Source organism: Malania oleifera, chromosome 1, assembly GCF_029873635.1.
Source record: "Malania oleifera isolate guangnan ecotype guangnan chromosome 1, ASM2987363v1, whole genome shotgun sequence".
Taxonomy (NCBI): Eukaryota; Viridiplantae; Streptophyta; class Magnoliopsida; order Santalales; family Ximeniaceae; genus Malania; species Malania oleifera.
In genome coordinates this window covers 138,971,515-138,991,747 of record NC_080417.1, presented here as the reverse complement: position 1 = coordinate 138,991,747, position 20,233 = coordinate 138,971,515, and the positions used below count along the sequence as shown (strand labels likewise).

At 38.0% G+C, this 20,233-nt stretch overlaps 1 protein-coding gene across 1 annotated transcript in view; it reads right to left on the bottom strand.

Annotated features, from left to right (window-relative positions):
* The window catches only part of LOC131150304 (myosin-2), a 58,103-nt gene that overhangs the window by 32,860 nt on the left and 5,010 nt on the right, over positions 1–20,233 (bottom strand). The window contains exons 10-14 of the mRNA XM_058100940.1: positions 18,008–18,111; positions 17,755–17,893; positions 15,850–15,968; positions 15,585–15,737; positions 15,412–15,501 (exon numbers count right to left, since the gene is read on the bottom strand). Coding sequence (XP_057956923.1) covers positions 15,412–15,501; positions 15,585–15,737; positions 15,850–15,968; positions 17,755–17,893; positions 18,008–18,111 — 605 coding nt within the window. The remainder of the gene's footprint in view (positions 1–15,411; positions 15,502–15,584; positions 15,738–15,849; positions 15,969–17,754; positions 17,894–18,007; positions 18,112–20,233) is intronic.

Below are 20,233 nucleotides of genomic sequence, written 5' to 3'. Positions count from 1 at the left end.
GGACTCCTTTTCTCAATAATCAGTCACCATATTGTTGGATTTATACATATATATTGCAACAGTGTATCACCTAAAGTCCTTAATATAATTTGGCCACAATTATCAATCTATTCGTGTAAAACAACAAGTTTGACTCTCAATTTTCAGGAATTATCTTCAAGGCATCTTTAATCTTGAGTATCATGTAGATATGAAACAAATTCACTTAGAAAGCTAACAAATTGCAGCAATAAACCTGACATTTGATGCTGGCAGCGACAATTCTAGCTTTTTGTAGCAAATTATCCCACTTGCTTGCAAAATATCAGGTCCACACGCAAAATATCATGCTGCAATCAAAATATCATAGAAGAAACCCAAAATATCATGGCTGGATGAATTTCTTGTGAGTCAGGCAGTTGCAGGATATGCTGGAAATTTTTCTCACACGTGTTGCCGGAGGGGCAAAGGAAGATCAGGAGATAAGGACTGCACTGGTGGTGGTGGTATTATGAGAAAAGAGCAGGAAGTTAGGACCGGTGCATGGAACCACACTCATGGTCCGACGGCAATGAAATGTTGCAGGTAGGACTTTCGGTGGTGTCTGTTTCTGATGGTGTAGGAGGTGTTGTGAAAAGTTTTTAGGGAAAGAGTGTTCGAAAGTTTGGAGACAACAGGAATTTTTGGAAAAGTTCAGAACTGCCCTTCTTTTTTTTTTCCTTTAATCTGAAATTTCAGAACAGAGAAAAAGAAATCAGAATCAAAGAGGAGTGAGAGAGAAGCATATAACAAAGAAGAGATAAGAAAGAAGATAGAAAAAGGGAGAAGATGAAGGAAGGAGAAATAAAGAACAGAGAGAGAGAGAAAGAGAGAATTAGAGATAGAACAAGGAAGAAGAAGAAGAAACAGCAGGGCAGAACAGAGGAGAATCAAATCAAAAGCAGAACAGGGAGGAAGAGTGAAGTTACAGAACAGAGGAGAGAAGGAAGAAGAGAAGAAGAGAAGAAGAGTGGGAGATGAAGGATGAAAGGGGAAGATGGGGGAATTTAAATGGAAGACTGGAGATTGATATTGGGGTTTGATACCAAAGCATGCAGGGGCAGCCGAGATTGCAGCCATGAGAGATAAAAGGGAGGAAAGGGGAAGAAGGAAGAGCGAAGAGAGGAGAGAGGAGAGAGGAGATACAATGGAGAAACACATTCACTTTGTCTATTTAAATTCAACGACAACTACTTACAACATAGCTCTCACACACTATTTCTAAGAAACCCTCTTACACATGAAATTACACATATACCCCTAAAATAACATGAAACTACGAAAATACCCCTAAAATACACCAATATTATAAACAAATCCCCAAATGCACATAATCCTATACTAATTAAATAAAACATACGATTAACTACGAACTAAATCCAACAATACCTTGACCCAATTCTTCTTAATTATTCTCCAATAAGGATTTTCCTCATGCCTTGCTTCTTGTCCTACATCACACCGCCTTGACTCTCCTCCAAGAAATCATGCTCAACACCCCAACTCAATCCAAACCATAGTCAAAGGCGCAGTGAAACCCATAAGGCATATTCTAACAACCTCCACCTTGACTTAATTCCTTTTAGGAATCACATGCAACACCCCACCTCAATCCAATCTAAGCCAAAAGTGCAATGAAACCCACAAATCATTTACATGGTTCTAATCATGACCCACAACCACAAAACCACATGTCTAAATCCCGACTACATTGTACCAAATAGTTTTAATTTACATCAAGATAACGTATTATCTTACATTATATGTTTTTTAACAGGAATGGCTCCATGAACTTCTTTTTTTTTTTTTTTTTTGGAAAAAGAGGGTGGCACCTCCTATCTTTATTAGAAAACTCCTCACTTATGGGGGAGGAATACCGTGGTTCCAAACTTGAGACTTGGGGAAAACAAAATCAAACCCCAAGAATGTAAAACTGACTTAACCAACTTTTTTAAAACCAATAAACCAATGACCAACAACCAAACAAATAAATAAGAACTAAACAACTATAAGTGGAAAACAATCAAAACTCCAGAAGATTTCGAGGAATAAACCAACCACTACAACGTTCACAAACACCAGCACAAAACATCACGAGCGCAAGGAAGGAAATCCCAACAAATCCAATCAAATCATTCCCCTGACTTGCTATGGAAGCTCATCCTGGCAACTATATGATCAAGATATACCAGATTCACCCTGCTTGGCAAAGAAATCCGCACTTTGATTCGCCTCCCTGTAAAACATGTTCCACTTTGTAATGTATGCCTCTCAATGCTAACACAAGCTCTTCCCACAATTCCCATAAGTTCCAAGCCGAATACTTCCCAGAATTAATCTACTAAACCAACAAAGCAAAGTCATGGGCAATCTCCACTTGATCAAATCCGAAATTTTACACAAATTCAATTCAGCCATATTATTGGTTCATAACCCAGTAATGAGGAAAAAGCAGCTTTAAATAATCCTCTTTCATCTCTTATCACACCTCCACTACCACAATTACCTAGGTTACCTCTATAGCTTCCATCCACATTCAACTTAACCCAACCTATCCCAGGTTTACACCATCTGACTACACGAGGAAGAGAAACCCTCACATTTTTTACTTGAATATCCAAAGCACGAAAAACTGCAATATCCGTGCAAGAAGCAGGTGCACATTTAATTAACTTGTCCGAAATGGATCTTAGCCAATATTTAATATCAAGTCACACAATTCTCACCGAATCATGAATTGATTCCATTCCGGCTCTACATAGACGAGTCCAAAGTCTCCAAATGATGAGACTAGGTATGAGACCTACCAAAATGCCTAACTGTGAGGCCCGTCTTGCACAACTAAACAAGAAATTAACTCTAGCTTTCCATGTATTCGTTGTCATACAACTAACACCCAACGCCACTGCTGCTTGTTTCCATACCTCCTGAGCAAAAGATCCCGTGCAAAAAACATGATCTAGAGACTCTATCTTGGCATTTGAACAACAAACACACCAAGAGGTCATCTGAACACCTACTTCTTGAATACGAGTATCAACCGGAAGACAAGCGAACCAAGACTTCCACATACAAATTGACACCCGTTTTGGCAACATAGGATGCCAGATCCATTTTCAAACTAAGAATTCCTCTTTACGCTCCCTTATAATTTCCCAAGCGCTTGCCGTGGTAAATTTGCCATCTGTTGAAGGTTCCCAAATCACTGTATCTGGACCCTCCTTCCAAGAAATAGTAGAGTTCATTACTTCCTTAGCCTGTTCTTCACCCAATAGATCCACTAATAAATCAACATTCCACCCATCTCTATCCCAACAATCTCGTGTTCGTAGCTTATGGTTTCTGATTTCCTAAACCTTAGCACAAAGGGAACCGGAGGCTAACCATCAATCAAACCAGAAAGAGGCCTACCCTTCTTTAAATTGAACACGAACATGCTCTAATACTTCAGGTATCACACGAGCAATCGATCTCCAAAATCTAGTTCTTTTATCCAGCTTTATTTCTTTCAAGTGGTGTCTATTATTCAAATACTTGACTTTAAAGAATTGAGTCCACAGATTATCCATAGTTAACAATCTCCACACAAACTTCATATGCAATGATTTTTTTACTTCCTCAAAATCCCTAATACCCAAACCACCCTCACAAACAGGCTTACATATATTAGGCCAGGAACACCATTTCCTTTTTCTTTTATCATTTACTCCACTCCAAAAAAAAATTCGATAACATAGAATTTAACTTTGTGAAGACAATATTAGGAATGTCAATTACCGCCAATTGATGAACCGCCATTGATAATAGATGCTTAATTAAAACTAAGCGGCCCCCTTGAGATAAAAGCTTAAATTTCCAACCCGCTATGTTTTTCCTCAATTTAGCAACTAGAGGCTCTAAAATACGGGCCGTAAGATGACCCGATACCAAAGGAACACCCAATATGTAGCAAGGAACCCTCCTTTTGCAAAGCCAGTCATCCTTACCAAGGATCGCTTCCGAGCATAAGCAATTCTCTTTGACAAAAAAATACTTGACTTGTCTTTATTTATTATTTGGCCAGACCAATCCTCATATTTCTTAAGAATCTTGATAAGCATTCGAATGGAACTTCTCTTACCATTGGCCGAAATGAGAATGTCATCCGCATAGAGTAGGTGAGATACCAAAGGCGGGGCACAAGGATGATAGCAAGCCCCTATCTTATTCTCCATAAATTTTTTTTTTAGAAACCGAGAAAGAACTTCCTGTAAAATAATAAAGAATTAAGGAGATAGAGGATCCCCTTGGCGAAGCCCTCGAGAAGGTTTAAAAAACCTTTATAAGTGTCATAATGGAGAACCAAGGAGAGGAAACACATTCCGCCACTAAACCACAGAATCTTTGGGAGAATTCAAAGCTTTTCAGAACCAAGTTTAAAAAATCCCAATCGACCCTATCATAAGCCTTAGCCATGTCTACTTTGATCATTACATTTCCACCTTTAGACTTCTTATGTAGAGAATGAACCATTTCTTGTGCCAATGTAATATTTTCAAATATACTTCTACCGGTAATGAAAGCTCCCTGCTCCGGAGAAATCAATGCAGACAATAAATCTGTCATCCTTGCAACAATAATTTTTGAAAAAAATTTGTAGATAACACTACAAAGACTAATAGGCCTGAACTTGTCAAAACTCTGGGGATTCTGAACTTTTTGGATTAGAACAATGTAAGATGCAGAATAAAATCTAGGAAGAGGAGACCCAGCAAAAAAATCTCTAGCTACATTGATTATGTGAGTTTAATTGCATTGTTTTGATGATAACAACCCATTAGTGGTTTTAGGTATGCTTATCTTTGCATATCAAGTCATGATTAGTATAAATATAAATGCAAAGATTAAGTAAATTAGTAATAGGTTAGACATCATCAAAAAGGGGGAGAATGTTAGCCTTAGTGGCTACACCATCATTGTTTAATATGTTTTGATGATATTGACCTATATGTTGTTCCTAGTGTTTTCCTATCTTTGCATATCATGTTTACTATAGGTACTCGTACATGAATTATTGGATTGAAGGCGAAGATCAGACCGAGTAGATGTTAAGAAGGAAAGATCAAATGGACACGTACTCGGAATGACCCAAGCACAACCAAAGGAAACTTAATTGTAGAATTATTTGTAATAAGGGTTGTGTGAGGTAGTATGTTTTGTAACTCTTGTGAGTGTATTTCTTGCATGATTTCTGAGCAAGAGTTGAGCAAAGCATATGCATACTAGGACACATGAGTTTATAGGATTGCACTAAAGACATAAACACAAACTCACCTTTCATGGTTTTCTAAGTTAAAATAAGAGTTTGTCAAATGAATCCTAAAACTCAAATATGTTTTCAAAGGGACAAGTTTTTAACATCCTAGTTTTAAGAACATTTTTATACTTAGTCCCGATTGTGTTAAAACAAGTTTAATGTCCTAAAGGTTCAAAGAAAGTCGAGTATATTTACAAAAGAACATACTAAGCATATAAGATATCGAAACAAGTTTTCAAATATGTTTTCATAAAACAAGATATCTTATATTTATGGGGAAACTCACTTGGACAAGTTTTAATCTTCATTAGACTCAATATATTTCATTTACTTTTGTCCAAGAATGTTTTAAGTCATTAAAATGCTTTTTGACAAGGAAAAACAAAGCAATCGTCACTACCGTAGTGTAATCTTGAGTCCTGAACACCTTACGGTATTTTGGGCATAACTTTTTATAGAAAAGTCCAAATGGGACGATCTTGGTGTCCCTGGAAAGCTAAGGCAAAATGCCACAACTTTTATTTTGGTGACTTTTTTTGATTCAGGGACCTCGTCGACAAAATTCAGATTTCGTCGACAAATTCTGGGCAGAAGCGCCCCAACGGGCAGAAAACGGCTAGTTGGCCAAATAAAATAGTTTTTCTCCCCCCCAACGGCTAGTTAACGGCTCCTTTGGTTCTTGGGCTATAAATACAAGCTTTTAGACTTGTATTAACATGGTTTTGAGCATTGTTGATCATATTTGTGAAAAAAATCATTTTATCCAAAACCTAAGCACTTTGCAATTTGCATTTTAGTTATCTTTCACAAGTGCTCAATCCTCTTTTGCTCACTTATCTTGTAAGATTCATTCCTTGAGAGAATAGAGTGAGGATTTGGTTGTGTTTCATATTGGCTCATTTAAGGAGCATTAAATTGTATTTCCAATCTCTTGTAAGGTTCTTTGTGAACCATTGTTGTAAGGTTCTTTGTGAACCGAAGCGAAGGCTTTTAGTGAGCTCGGTAGGGGTTCGTTCTCAAGTGTAGGGATTTGTTCTCGAGTTGTAAGGCTTCTCCGCCAGTGAAAGAGTATTTTAGTGGATTGTGGAATCCTTGGCTTGGTGCTAAAGCATGGACGTAGGCTTGGTGCTGAACCACGTAAAAATACCGGTGTTGTTCTTTCTCTCCCTTACACTCTTTATTTTATATCTTGTGCATGATTTATATTTATATTGTGATATAATTTCTTGTATCTTGCCAAGAATTTTTATTTTGTAGAAAAATACGTATTCCGCAAAAAGAGTCTATTTACCCCCCCTCTAGACTATATACTCCGGGCTGGGACTCCCAACACCAACAATCATGGAAAAAAACCGAACCAAAACCATCCGGACCTAGGCTACTATTTCTCTGGATAGAAAGAATAGCATCCCTTACCTCCAGCTCGGACAAAGCACGACAAAGAGCAATATTTTCCTCTTCATAAACCATAGGAGATATAATATCATCAAGGTAAGTTGTTCGACTGGGTCCTGCACCTGTTAAGAAAGTTTGAAAATACCTTACTGCACCCTCATGAACAGCCTCCATAAAATCCAACACTCCTCCATTCAGAAGCTTCAATGAATGAATCATAGCCTTCTTCCTCTTTTGGTTCACAAATGCATGTAAGAACTTTGTATTATTATCCCCTGCCTCCAACCACTTCTTTTTGGCTAGCTAAGAAATACGAATCTCCTCCCTCTTTTCCCAAGCTTCCAACTCGAGTTTAGAAAGGAAGAAATCTTCCTCAATTTCTGGCGAATACCCTTCCTGAAGCTAAGCCACTAGAACCTCCATACTTTCCTCCAGATTTTTAATGTTCTAATGCACATGACCAAATACCTGCTTGTTCCAATTTCGGATTGCAACTTTTGTATGCTTCAATTTAGCAACAAGTCTAACTAAACCCGTGTCATGGGATTCCTCCCTCCAGGCTTCCTCCACGCAAGACTTAAAAGACTGATGAGTGCTCCACATATTCTGAAACCTGAAGGGAGAAGGACCATACCGATGCAAATTTCTATGAAACCGAATAATCAATGGGTTATGATTTGAAGTCCTCCTATTTCCATACTCAAAATAAATATTTGGCAAAGATTGAGGAAGAGTCGAATTATAGAGGACCCTATCCAATTTTGCCCAACTCTGAGAATTTCCATTGTGACCATTACACCAAGACATGCTAGTAACAACCAAATCCATAAGACCACAGTTGTCCAAGCAAGTATTAAATTCCTCCATAGCCGATAACGGCCTCCTATGACCACCAATACGTTCCGAATCTGAATAGATGATATTAAAATCTCCCGCCACTAACCAAGGGAAATCATCCCTCTTAACAAACTCCAAATCATTCCAAAGTTCCCGACGATCTGTTTGACGACATTTAGCATAAACAAATGAAGCCAAGAAATTCTAGTCCACAAAACTAAAAATACCCGAAATAACTTCATCAGACATATGTTGTAACTCAAAGTGCACTTCCTCTTCCCAAAACATCCAAAGTTTATCTCGCGGGCGGCCCGCCCCCCCCCCCCCCCCCCCCACCGATGCATTCACACAAAAATTGGAAAAATTTAGAAAGCCAACCCATTGCGACATCAAACTTTCATCAGAAAATGGCTCTGAAAGAACCAAAATAGAAGGCGAAAATTTCCTCATTAACTTTTGTAAACGGCTTTTAGACGTGCCTAAATCCCGCACGTTCCACACTAGAACTGTATTAATCATAAATCAAGTTTCTTTGGACGGGTAATAACCAGTTGAGACTTCTTCTCACTTTGCCCATTAATATCCTTCAACTTAACAAGCGGAACATGTAAATCATCATCCGAACAATAGCCTTTTTCCAATGGGAGTTTCTCCAAAGTATTTGTCTCCACCTCCCTATCCGATTCACAATTATGTAGGACATATCTGGGCATGATTATACACTCTTATTCCAAGATTTCTGAAACCATGTTACAAGATGTCATCAACTAATCACGCACTACTATAATATCTTCCACTATCAACATATCAGCATCGGGAGCACCCAAGACTGGTTCAACAATCTCCTCCCTCTGTCCAATCTCATACTGTTTTGTGTTCATCTGCAAAATCTCCACTTCAAGCCTCAGTTCTTCAGGAACAAACTCCCCCTCTTCCATCTCACTTTGCTTAACTGTCTCAACCACTGGCAAAATTTGTGATGTCATTGCACCCTCCTAAACATGATCCACCTCTAAAGGTTATTCAACAATGCATAGATCTATCAATTCTCTCTTAACTTCTTTCCCTTTATCCAAATGCTTCACACGCCAAATTTCTCATCGATTTTCTTGTCTAGCATTTTTCTTATCCTTACGTCTATCCCCAATTTTCTGTTTCCTTTCACCCACTCGGCATACCACCTCTGAATGCCCTTGTCTATGACATTTCTCACAATCATGGTTTTAAATCACGGCAGAGGGTAGCATAACGTATCGATAACGGGTGTAACAGGAAGCGGGAGTAGTGAATGTTACATAACAGGAAGTGGATGTAACAGCAATGAATTTTTTTGAAGCACGCACAACCTTGTACATATCAGCATACTTGCATATTTTAAACTTTTAGCCCTTCTTAGAAAGAGTTTTAGTGTATTTTGGATCTTTTAGTTCTAGTAACTAAGTTATTTGGTAAGGGCAACAAGTTTACATTTGTTTTAAACCAACATTGATAGAAAAATTACATGTGTATGTGTGTGTATTTATATTTCTCATTGTTCTTATGTGTGATAAATTCTTATGTGTGCTAAATTAATTAATAAAACAAAATACATTAGACACTTCATTAATCTATTAGACACATAAGACATTCGAATAATACAAATATAAAATAGCTAGAAAAGAAAGAAGGTTGAAGTTGAAAAATATAAAACATAAATATCACATTACTAATATTATCAAAATAAAAATATTTTCCTAATAAGTTAGTATTTTCAAATTGTTAATTAATGCATCTATTGTGAGTATTTAAAGAAATAGCAAATTTTGTATCATTGTCATCCTCTTTATAATCTTTTCCCCCTCTTGCCACTTGGTATATTGAGAATGATATATGAAAGAGAGGGAAAAAGTCAGAAGAAAAGGTAAAAAATAAAATAATTTTTTGGTGTAACAGTCATGTAGCGGTTACATAGTGGCCTTTAAGTAACGGTCGCGGTCCGTAACAGCCACTACAGCCTTGATTTTTCTTCCCACTAATTTCGCGGCGTGCGACAGTATTGGTAACCAAAAAAACCGTTACGTAACACCCGGTCACGGCCTTTATTTAAACCATGCTCACAATAAAATCCTTGTTTTTCGTACCTCACTTCTTGCCAAATTTTCTGATTTGCAGAAACAACAATTCAGAAAGCATCCACCTGATTTGCCAATAAGTCCACCTCCACCGCACATTCTCGCACCCGTAGCCCCAGTTTGGTTAAGCGTAGCATTGTCAGTTCCCAAATATCTACCAAACCTCATGGTTAGAATCTGTAAACAATCAGGCCTGTACATATGCATCGGAAGACCAAGGAGAAATAATCATTGAGGGGCCAAGGATGGTTCCTACTTCAGATTGAAATCCTTTGTCGATCGAAAAAGACGAAACGGAAACCCAGCCAAAATCCTTCCTTCACGAGACCATCCATGAAGAAAATCTCGTTAATTATTCATCTAAACCAGTACGTGAAAATCATCCATGAAACTGACAAAAGGGATCTCTGAAAGGCCCCAAGACTTTATGATATTCAAACGGATAACGTCAATGGATGGCCTAGAGCACAAAAATTTCAAAACTAACGCAAACCGAAGATCTTCCGCCACTTTGTTCATCTCAGCCTCAGAGAAAATGAATCCAAGATCTCCATCTACATCAACAGGATATCTCATGGCTAGTTTGAAAGAGGAAGACGACGGGTTAACAGCATGAGAACGTGATACTACATGGGCATACAACAAAAGTCCTGAACCACCTTTCGAAAAAGGCCCCACTGGTGGAGGATCCACCAGAGGGCCGGCAAGCGCCGCCATCGTAGGCGCCTAACTTCAAGGAAACCCTAGACCGTGCGATGGTTGAGACATACCTGGTTAAGGAATTCAATGTCCTGGAGATTTGGCAGGCGGCGAGATGGGCGACTGGCTGTGGTTGCAGCCAGATCGCGTGCAGCAAGAGGAGGTTGGGGATGCGGGATGCGAGCGGGAGAGAGGGTTAGGATGCGCCATGTTAAAAGACCCAAATATTTTTACCCTTCCAGGGGCCGCGAACAAGGCAAAGAAAGCTGGGAGCAGCGGGAGATTGGGAGCGGGGTTCGACAAGGGTCGCGAGTCAGTTAGGGCTCCGACGAAGCCTACGATGTCTGGAGAGAAGGGCGAAGAAGGCTAGGAACAGCGGAAGACTGGGAAAGAGGTTCGACGGGGTCGCGAGTCCGCTAGGGCTCCGACGAAGCTAAATCAATCGGAAACGAAGGCAATTTCTCCGGTGTTTTTCAGCAGCAGATCCGAGCTCTGATGGTGCAGCAGAGGAGGAGGACGACAATGGCGATGTCACCAGCTACAGGAGCAGCAAATCGGCGCAGAGGGGCGGAAATGTGAGGAGGGTTCGAAAGATGGTCCTGGATGTTTTAATGAATGGCTCCATGAACTGTTATTGTTAACTAAAAGTAATGCTTCGAAATATAATAGCCAATAACAGCAATATATAAGCAGTAATAACATAAAAAATAAAAGGCATCTCCAGTACGAGAAATCTCCTCTTGCCTCAATAATAGTATTTAACTGATATCAATAATCTATCTTGCTATTAGTAACAGTATTTTTAACTGAAATAGTAGTTATATATTGGCTACTTTGACCAATTTGGCCACAATCATTAATAATTTTTTTTACAAATACATGTGTTTAAATAGAGCAAATGAAATTTCTATGCTCTACATAATTATTGTTTATACAAGTCATGAAATTGTGTGTTATCATAAGAAAATGAAATTGTGTTTATATTTCTGTATAACACAGCAGTAAAATTAGCCTATATAGTAAATACCTAGGTTTTTTATAAAAATAAAAACATCTAAAATCTAAAAAATAATTTGAATGAAAAACAGAAATATAGCATGTGCTATTTCTCAGCCAATATGAAAAATAAAAAATAAATAATGGATGAAAAACATAATCAAAATAATAACAGGCAAGAAATGAGATTATGGACATTATCTTGGCATCAGATATGTAAACCATTAATGATGTAAATTCTCTATTAAAACCTTGCTCTGCCGTGAATGAAAATTCATTTCATGCACCACAAGTCTAAACATTCAACTATGAAGAGCCTAGCCTTCGTAAACCACTAATCTTCCACCAAATCCATATGCACCCACATGCTAAAAAACATCAACTACGAAGGAAAGAAATGAGCAAACTCAAACATATCATATTAAAAAAAAAATTCCATCAAAACACAAACTCTTGTGTACCTTGATCATCAAGCAACAAATCCTGCAAACTAATCATCAGTTTTTATACCACTTGTTGTGCATCACAAAAATGCAAAACATAAAGCGCTGGAATAAGAGGACAATTAAAGAATACAGAAGAATTAAAATAGTTCGATAATGTCTATTGTGGGTCAAGGATTTGAATCTTGTATCAACTTACCTATAGGAGGGTGGGAATTAAGGGAAGGTCCCTTCACCCCCATTGACTAGTCAGGCCCCAAAAGGAACCTGGATACCATTGGTTGCAGGAAAAAAAAAAGTGGTTCCACAAATAAGAGAGAAATTATAGTGTTGATAATTCACCTAAATAAGGCTGCATTGACATATGAGAGAAAATTATAATGTAGCAATCTTATAGGAGCAACGCCATAAACCAGCTGCATGAGACCAGGCACCTCATAAATTGGGTATTACTATTAGACCTGCTTGGTCCATTCCAAAGCCTACCAACCACAAAGACTGTTCCCAAAAAGCCCCACCAATTCTACCCTTACTCCATAGGTGCCTTGATGTGGGACAGCCTAGAGGATCTGGAGCCATGGGACCATTGGAGAATGTAGGAGAGTAGAAGGGAAGAAGAAGAAGGAAGGGGAAGAGAGAGAGGGGATACATGGACGAATGACACGTTCCCTTTTAAATTCAAATTCAACAACCAACTTTTACATGGCTTTCATGCACTATTTATAAAAAAGTCTCGAATCCGTGAAATTACACATATACCCCTAAAACTAGATGAAATTACAAACAAACCCCTAAATTACACAAACATTACAAACAAGCCCCCAAATACACATAATCCCATATTAACTATACTAAACACACAATTAACCATTAACTAAACCCAATTCTTGTGAATTATTTTCCAATAAGGATCTTCCCATGGTCTTGCTTTTTGTCCAACATCAAATTTCCCCTAGATAGAAAAAATTCAGCCTCGAATTTTGAAGTGTTGGAGGACCAAAAGTAAAAACAAAACTTGGACCCTTCGAAATCCAGTGCTTAAGTGATGCAAGAAGCGACATTTTCCATTGGCAGCACCATAGACTTGTATTGAGAATTAGAATCAATGACCATATCACGAATGACAAACTCAACAATAGGAATGCTTGAAAGACTGGATATCTTCAAATACATGCATTTCCATGCTTGTAGTGCCTTCAAGTTGAGTAAATTTGACACGATCAGCAATCTCAGATTCTTTGTCCTGGTTGGTTTGTAAAGTAGGCTTAAAAATAATCTTCTTACCATTGTATTGGAAGATGTATGTGTTTTCATGTCCTTAAGTCACACCCAAATCATCCAACCAAGGAGTACAAGGTCAATATTCATGGGCAGGATATCAAACTAAACATTATCAAAAAAATCACCCATATATACAGGAACCAAACATCTTTCACAAACATGTAAAGTAGAGTCATCAACCCAAGATACAAGGCTCTAGGTGAGGTTCCGGATGAAGTTGGACAAACTTGACCCCATTTGTAGAAACCACACTCATAGGACATCTTCCATCAATATGATGATTTTGCAAATATTTTCTCAACACTTGAGAAAAAGATGTGGAACTTTGGGAAATTGTGCCCAAAGTTTGACAAATAGTGTTCTTTCTCCTAAAATTTGTAACCATATTGCTGAATTTATACATATATACTGCAATTATATATCACCAATAGCACTTAACAAAATTTGACCACGAGTCTCAATCTATTCATGTAAGACCACAAGTCTAAATCCCAATTTCTCAAGAACAATCTTGAAGTAAAACAAACCCTCATAAACAACTTACAAATGGCAGCAATTTGATCTGATTCTTGATGTTGGCAATCAAATTTCTAGCCTTTCAAACAAAATTATCATGCTTGCTCGCAAAATATCATGTCCACAATCAAAAATTCAAAGTATCTCGTTGCAGGTCAAAATATCATGGAGAAAACCCAAAATATCGTGGCTGGAGCAATTTCTCACGATTCTGGCAGCAGGAGAAGATTCTGGCAGTTCTTCACGGGCTGCTCACTGGTGCATGGGACGCATGCGACACCAGCGAGGCACCTCCAACAATGAAACTCCAGCTGCTGACCAATCAGAGGCCAGTAAGTCTAGTGAGTGGTGGTGCGTCAAAAGTAACTCCGAAAAGGCTCGATTTTGCAGAAATCGGCAGCTGGGTAACCTCGGTGGCACGTGGGACCACACGTGTGGTCAAGCTTCAACAAAATTTTGAGGGTAGGCCTTACAGTAGCGTCTGCTTTTGATCATAGTAGCTGTGTTGCAAAACTTTGGCTGGAAATAAGGATTTCAAAATAAAGGGGCACAACTCTTTTGTTTTTTTTTTTTTTTTTCGAGTAGTTGCAGTAAGCACACTGGTTTTCTTATTGCTGTGTGGGAGAATGTCACAGGGAAATTTAAAAGTCAATTGCAGAAAATAGACAAAGAATTGAAGAAGAGTAAACGAGAAGGAAGGGAAGAAGAAAAATTAAGAAGGGAGGAAACCGCTGCAAGTAGAAGAGACAGCAGGGCAGAGAAGAGAAGAATAATAAACAGAACAGGGAGAAAGAATTAGAGACAGAAGAGAGAAGAAGAGAAGGAGAAGAAAGAATATGGGAGAAAGAAAAGATTTGTAGAACACTAAGAACAGAAAAAGTAGAGAGAGGCTGAAACAGAGAGAGAGAGAGAGAGAGGAGAATGAAGAAGAAGACAAAGAAGAAGAAGATACAAAGGGGGAATCAAACGATCTCTTTCAAATTCAAAATCAACAACCAACTTCGACATGGCTTTCACACACTATTTATAAGAAAGTCTCTAATACAAGACATTATACATATACACCTAAAACTAGATGAAATTACAAATTACAAACAAGCCCCAAATACACAAAATCCGATACTAATTAAACATTTAAACTAAAAACGTAATTAACTATTAACTAAACCCAACAATCCCTTGACCCAATTCTTTTGAATTATTTTCCAGCAAGGATCTTCCCATGGTCTTGCTTCTTGTCCTACATCATGCCTCCCTCTCATCATCTCTAACTAATGGCTCACCCATATATTCTTAGAGCATCTAAACTTTTAGTAGGGCAAGAAAAGAACAATAATAGGAAACTTCCACAATGCAACTCCCTGTCACCCCAAAAATCCCAAACAATACACATACAACCCTAAGAACACAATAAAACCATACAAGGAATTTGAGACAAAATTTCTTGTCATTGTAAAGTCATGACAATGTTAACACTAGCATGGGGGCATAGAAAGAACGCATAAATACACTGGTTGGGCAATATTTGCTGAGGCAGAGCAAAAGTCAACAGGAGATGCATATTTTATAATTTGGATTTTAAAACTCTTTACCAACTCCATCTTGAAAGAGCTTAGGAACATATCTATATTTTCTTTATACATAATTACGAGAATTTCTTAACCACACAGAAGCCATTTTCTTAACATGGTGAAAAAGTTACTGTAGATATTTTTTCTGATCGTACTAGCAGAAAACTAACTGAAAATCTGCTGGGAACTCAAACCAGCGTCATAAATGTCCAAAAATCTTGACACCATAATGGACCAGAGAAGCTCACCTCCTGCTCAAGTTTAAACAGATGCCGGTTGAAATGCTGTTGCAGCCTTTCATTTGCATAGTTTATACAGAACTGTTCAAAGCTATTCTTCTGGAAATATGAAGATGAGATCATCATAAGCATAAACAATTGCATTGCTTTAGAACACAACTAACAAATAAAAAACTGCATACCTGAAATGACTCAAATCCATAAATATCTAGGACACTAATGGATCTTCCAGTTATCTGTTTCCCCACTTTCAGTGACTTGTTGATCTGTTCTACAAGCCAGTCAAACACATTGGCATAGATAAACTTGGCCAAAGCATCTCTTGCATCAATTGCCTGAAAAGTGGAAAATGATAGATTTTCACAATTTATGTTTAAATATCATGTTTGGAGGGTGAGAGAGAGAGAAAGAGATAGAGAGATGTTAGACATGTACTTAAAAGTATACCTGCCACAACGTAAGCTTTTTGGAAATAGCATCCTTTCCAGCTAGTATTTTTCGGGCAGATAAAGTTAAGATCAGGTCCTGGGCACTACAACCCATCAACCTAGCAGCACTGGTTACAGCTGCCAGAAAGAAAAGAGATTAATTATCTCCATATAATAATCATTTATATTTCCTCTTTGCTGTAACAATGAGCAAGCACACATAAACAGGTGCATAGGTAAAAATATCAAACATTGGATATAAAATTAATTGAATGACAATAGAACGAAACAAAATTAGTGCTTGTTTAAATTCTTCAATGGAAATATAGAAACACATTACATGGAAAATTTATCTGCAAAAACACTCACTTTGGGATCCCATAATATCTTCTTTAAGACAATATTAGGGGGCTTCTGCGAGGCACTATTCTGCTGCCCAACTCCATACAATTATTCATCCATTTCTTCAAATTACCAACTAACATTATAAATTCCTAAAATCCAATCTCCCTCCTCAACCTCCCCCCCCCCCCCCCCACCAACCCTCCTCCCCCTCCCCCCCAAAGTAAAAAATGGTGAGCCAATCACAAAAATTATGTTCAGATTCCTGAAGCAACAGGGAGGGTAAAACAAAAACTCATAACCTCTTGAGGTAGGTCATATGTGACTGACTGCTATGTGTGGAAGTGCTCATAATGGGGGTAGATGACAACTAAAGATATCATAAATTTATTTTTTTTTTTTTCTGGCTGAGCATATGAAAGATGGTAACAACAACTCGAGACATGGATCAGTCCACACCATTGGTGCAGCCAACCAACAAAGGATTTGTCAGCAAGGTGACAGGAGTTCCAGAACATAAAGCAAATCAAAGACAATTTTTGTTCCAGCCGCAAACATAAAAACTGTCTGGATACAGGGACAGAATATTAAATGGATCGCTTTAGAAATCATTTGATTCAGATGTGATCCATGTGATCAACCGTCAACGTGTTCATCAATATTCCACATTCATCAGTATACTGGCAAGAAAGCAATGCCCAGCACAATAGCTTAATATCTTAACCTCTAGAAACATAAGCACAAATCTCTTAAAGCCAAAAATCAGATTTATTGTGCAGTGGAGCATGGTCGTGTCAAGCATATATACAGTACAAAATTTGCTATATCATTCTTTTGAGACAGAAACTTATGTCCATGCTATATTATGTTATCAACTATCATCACAATCAGATATGCTAAGTGAAGCCCAAGTCCCAAGAATATGTTTGAAGAGAACACCTCTACAAAAATAAAAAATAAACTTTAAAGTTTGAACTGACTTCAACTTCTAGCTTTTACAACGTCATTTACACTCAATCCTTTAATACCAATTTCTGATTCTGTTCCTTGAATGAACTCGTGATGTTCATTAATCACCAACATTATCACCATGGCGTTCCTAAACTACTGAGTTGCAAAAAACTTTCCATTTTTCAAATGAAAAGGAACAGAGATATGAAATTAATGTTTTCAGCTTAATTCAAAAATGAAGAGGGGGGTGGGCCTTGGATCAACGGTAAGGTTGCTCCTTTGTGACCAGTTGGCACAGGTTCGAGTCGAAGGAAACAGCCTCTCTACATAAAAGCAGCGGTAAGGCTGTGTATACTGTGATGACCCTCCCCCTACCCTCACAAAGCAAGGAGCCTTGCGGCCTGGGGACACCCTTATTTTTAGCTTAATTTAAAAAATGAAAGAATGTTAATACAATGACAGCTAGTATTAATGTATTATGTCCTCAAGCCAGCACCAAAGCCATATTTAGAGGGCACCATCATGTGGAAAATACCCATCAAAAGTAAGGCCATACAAAACCAAGTACATAAGATATTCTTTTTTAAAAAAATAATAATAAGCATATAAAAAACGAATATATAGATGTTACCTTCATCAGCCACCACCTCCACATGATTTTCACTGTCAATTACTTGAAATGATATGTTTCCCAGCCATAACACTGCAGCAAGCATTTCAAACACATGTTCCTGATCTTCTTTGCTAATCTGGACATCATCTAATGCTTCCTATTGGAATGGGAGATACCCCAAAAAAACAATTAAAAATTATGACATTGAGGGGCATGATAAATTGAAAACAGGGGGGAGAGCCCATAAATTGCAGTGACATTCAAAAGTTACCACAAGCTTATGAAATTTCTGAGCATCATCAACATCATCAATCGCTAAGCAGTTGCTCTGATTAAGATATTTGTACTCACTTGCCATTTTAAGATTCAGTTTGTCTGAAAAGGAAAAACAGAAAATGAAGCTAAGCATGGAAGACTGTTAAAAATTTTTCATAAGAAAAATAAAATGCACACTGATATAAGGAACTCCATTAAGGCTCTAACAGAGAAAGCATGCAGACAATTATAGCCTTTTAGAAGTGATCCTCACGTAAAAGCTTCCACAAGGACCACAATTGCTTAAAAGAAAATCAGCAAACAACCAACAGGGCTTTGCAGATGAAAATAAATTTTTGAACTGCCAGTTTACCTAAATGCAAAAGCTATTAGGTAGCGGGCCAAAAATGTATACCAAGCAATTCAACACTCCCTCTCATCCGACCCTTATCATAGATGAAGAGGCAAATAGACAAATATGAAGTGCGCAAAAATAAATAGAACTAAGCGCAACACAAACAACATAACAAGTGAAAACACAAATGATTTGAACCCATCTCCTGAAATCAAAACTCTGAAACCATTTTAAACAACCACTTTACCTAAAAGCTGAAGTTGTTAGATTGTGGGCCAACAATGCATATCAAGCTTACACCGTGTTCCCTGTTGTGCGTCATTTTTTTGGTGCACCTGTTTTGTTTATATTCAGCACATTGTTCAGGATAAGTTGTCTTCTCATGCTATTAAATGTGTCTTTGTTGAGTATTCTAGAACTCAGGAAAGGTCTCAATGTTATGGCCCCAAAACTCCCCTGCTGGCTTGAATTTTTAAGGGAACCGCCTATTGTTCTAGTGCCAAATATTCTTTTTGGATGATTCTATTGTTGGTACAGCAATATCAGTAATTCTACTTCTTCTCTAGACCCCCCTATCCCTGCTCTCATGCAGGACGCCTCTCCTGCAGTTCAAGGTGAAACATCTATCACTCCTACATATAAGCATTTGAAGGTATATGAACTTTGTAAAAGCAAAACTGACACCATTGCATCCATCTAAATGCCTCTGCTACCGTCAACAGCATCAAATTCTAGTTCTAGAGAAAAGTTCCATTTAGATCTTGATTTGCTCATTGAAACGGGTACCAGATCTTGCACTCAGAAACCCTTGGTCACTGATCATATTGCTAATTATGTTTTCTTAACTCATCTTCCTCTTGTTATTCACTCTCTTGCCTTTTTTATATCATTTCTTTCTCTCAATATGCTGATGTTGAGGCCCTGACAAAACTTAGGTGGAAGTATGTTACTGATACAGAACTAGAGGCATTGACTTCTTGAGGGAGATGGGAATTAGTGGATCTTTCCCAGGTAAATAGTTTATTGGTAGGGTTAGTAGGGTATATGCAATTAAGCATCATCTTGAATATATTATTGAAAGACTAAAAAGCCTAATTGATGGCCGAGGGACATAGTCCTACCTCAAGGTGTGGATTACTTTGGGACATTGGGTAAGTTAAATTCTGTTCAGGTTCTAATCCCTTCGGCAGTTAATTTGGATGGCCCCTGTGCCAGTTAGATGTTAAAAACACAATCCTGGACCTGGAGCTGGAAGAAGAGGTGTAAATTGAGCAACATCTAAGGTATGTTGCTTAGGGGGAAGGAGGAAAAGCTTGCAGGCTGCATATGGCCATTTATCGATGGCCTTCTGTAGTCCCACAGGGACTGGCTTGACAAATTCAATGAAGTGGTGTCTTGAGTTTGGCCTTAAGACTGTTATTCTGATCAATCTGTCTTTATCAGAGGGAATGGGGCAAGTTTGGTCCTTTAGTTCTTTATTTTGATGGTAGAGCCCTTAAAAGACATTGCATACATCAAGTGTTGGCTTTAGAAAGAGTTCCAAGTCAAGAACTTGGGGATCCTAAGCTATTGCATTGGTTTCGAGGATGTCGGGTATGGCAAGGCTTAAATCTGCACAGCATAAGCATACTTTAGATTTATTGACTAAGACAGATCTGATGGGAGCTGAAACAGACACCCCAATAGATCCAAAAGTGAAGCGGAGATACTGGAACATATCTTGAAAGTGGACAGGATGTTGGTCAGAAAGCTAATATATCCAGCTCTCACTAGATCTGACATATTTTTTTTTCTGTTAGGATTGTAAGTCAATTTATGGAAAGTCCCAATCAACCACACTTGAATGCTGCTTGTAGGATTCTAGGGTACCTACAAGTAATCTTGTGT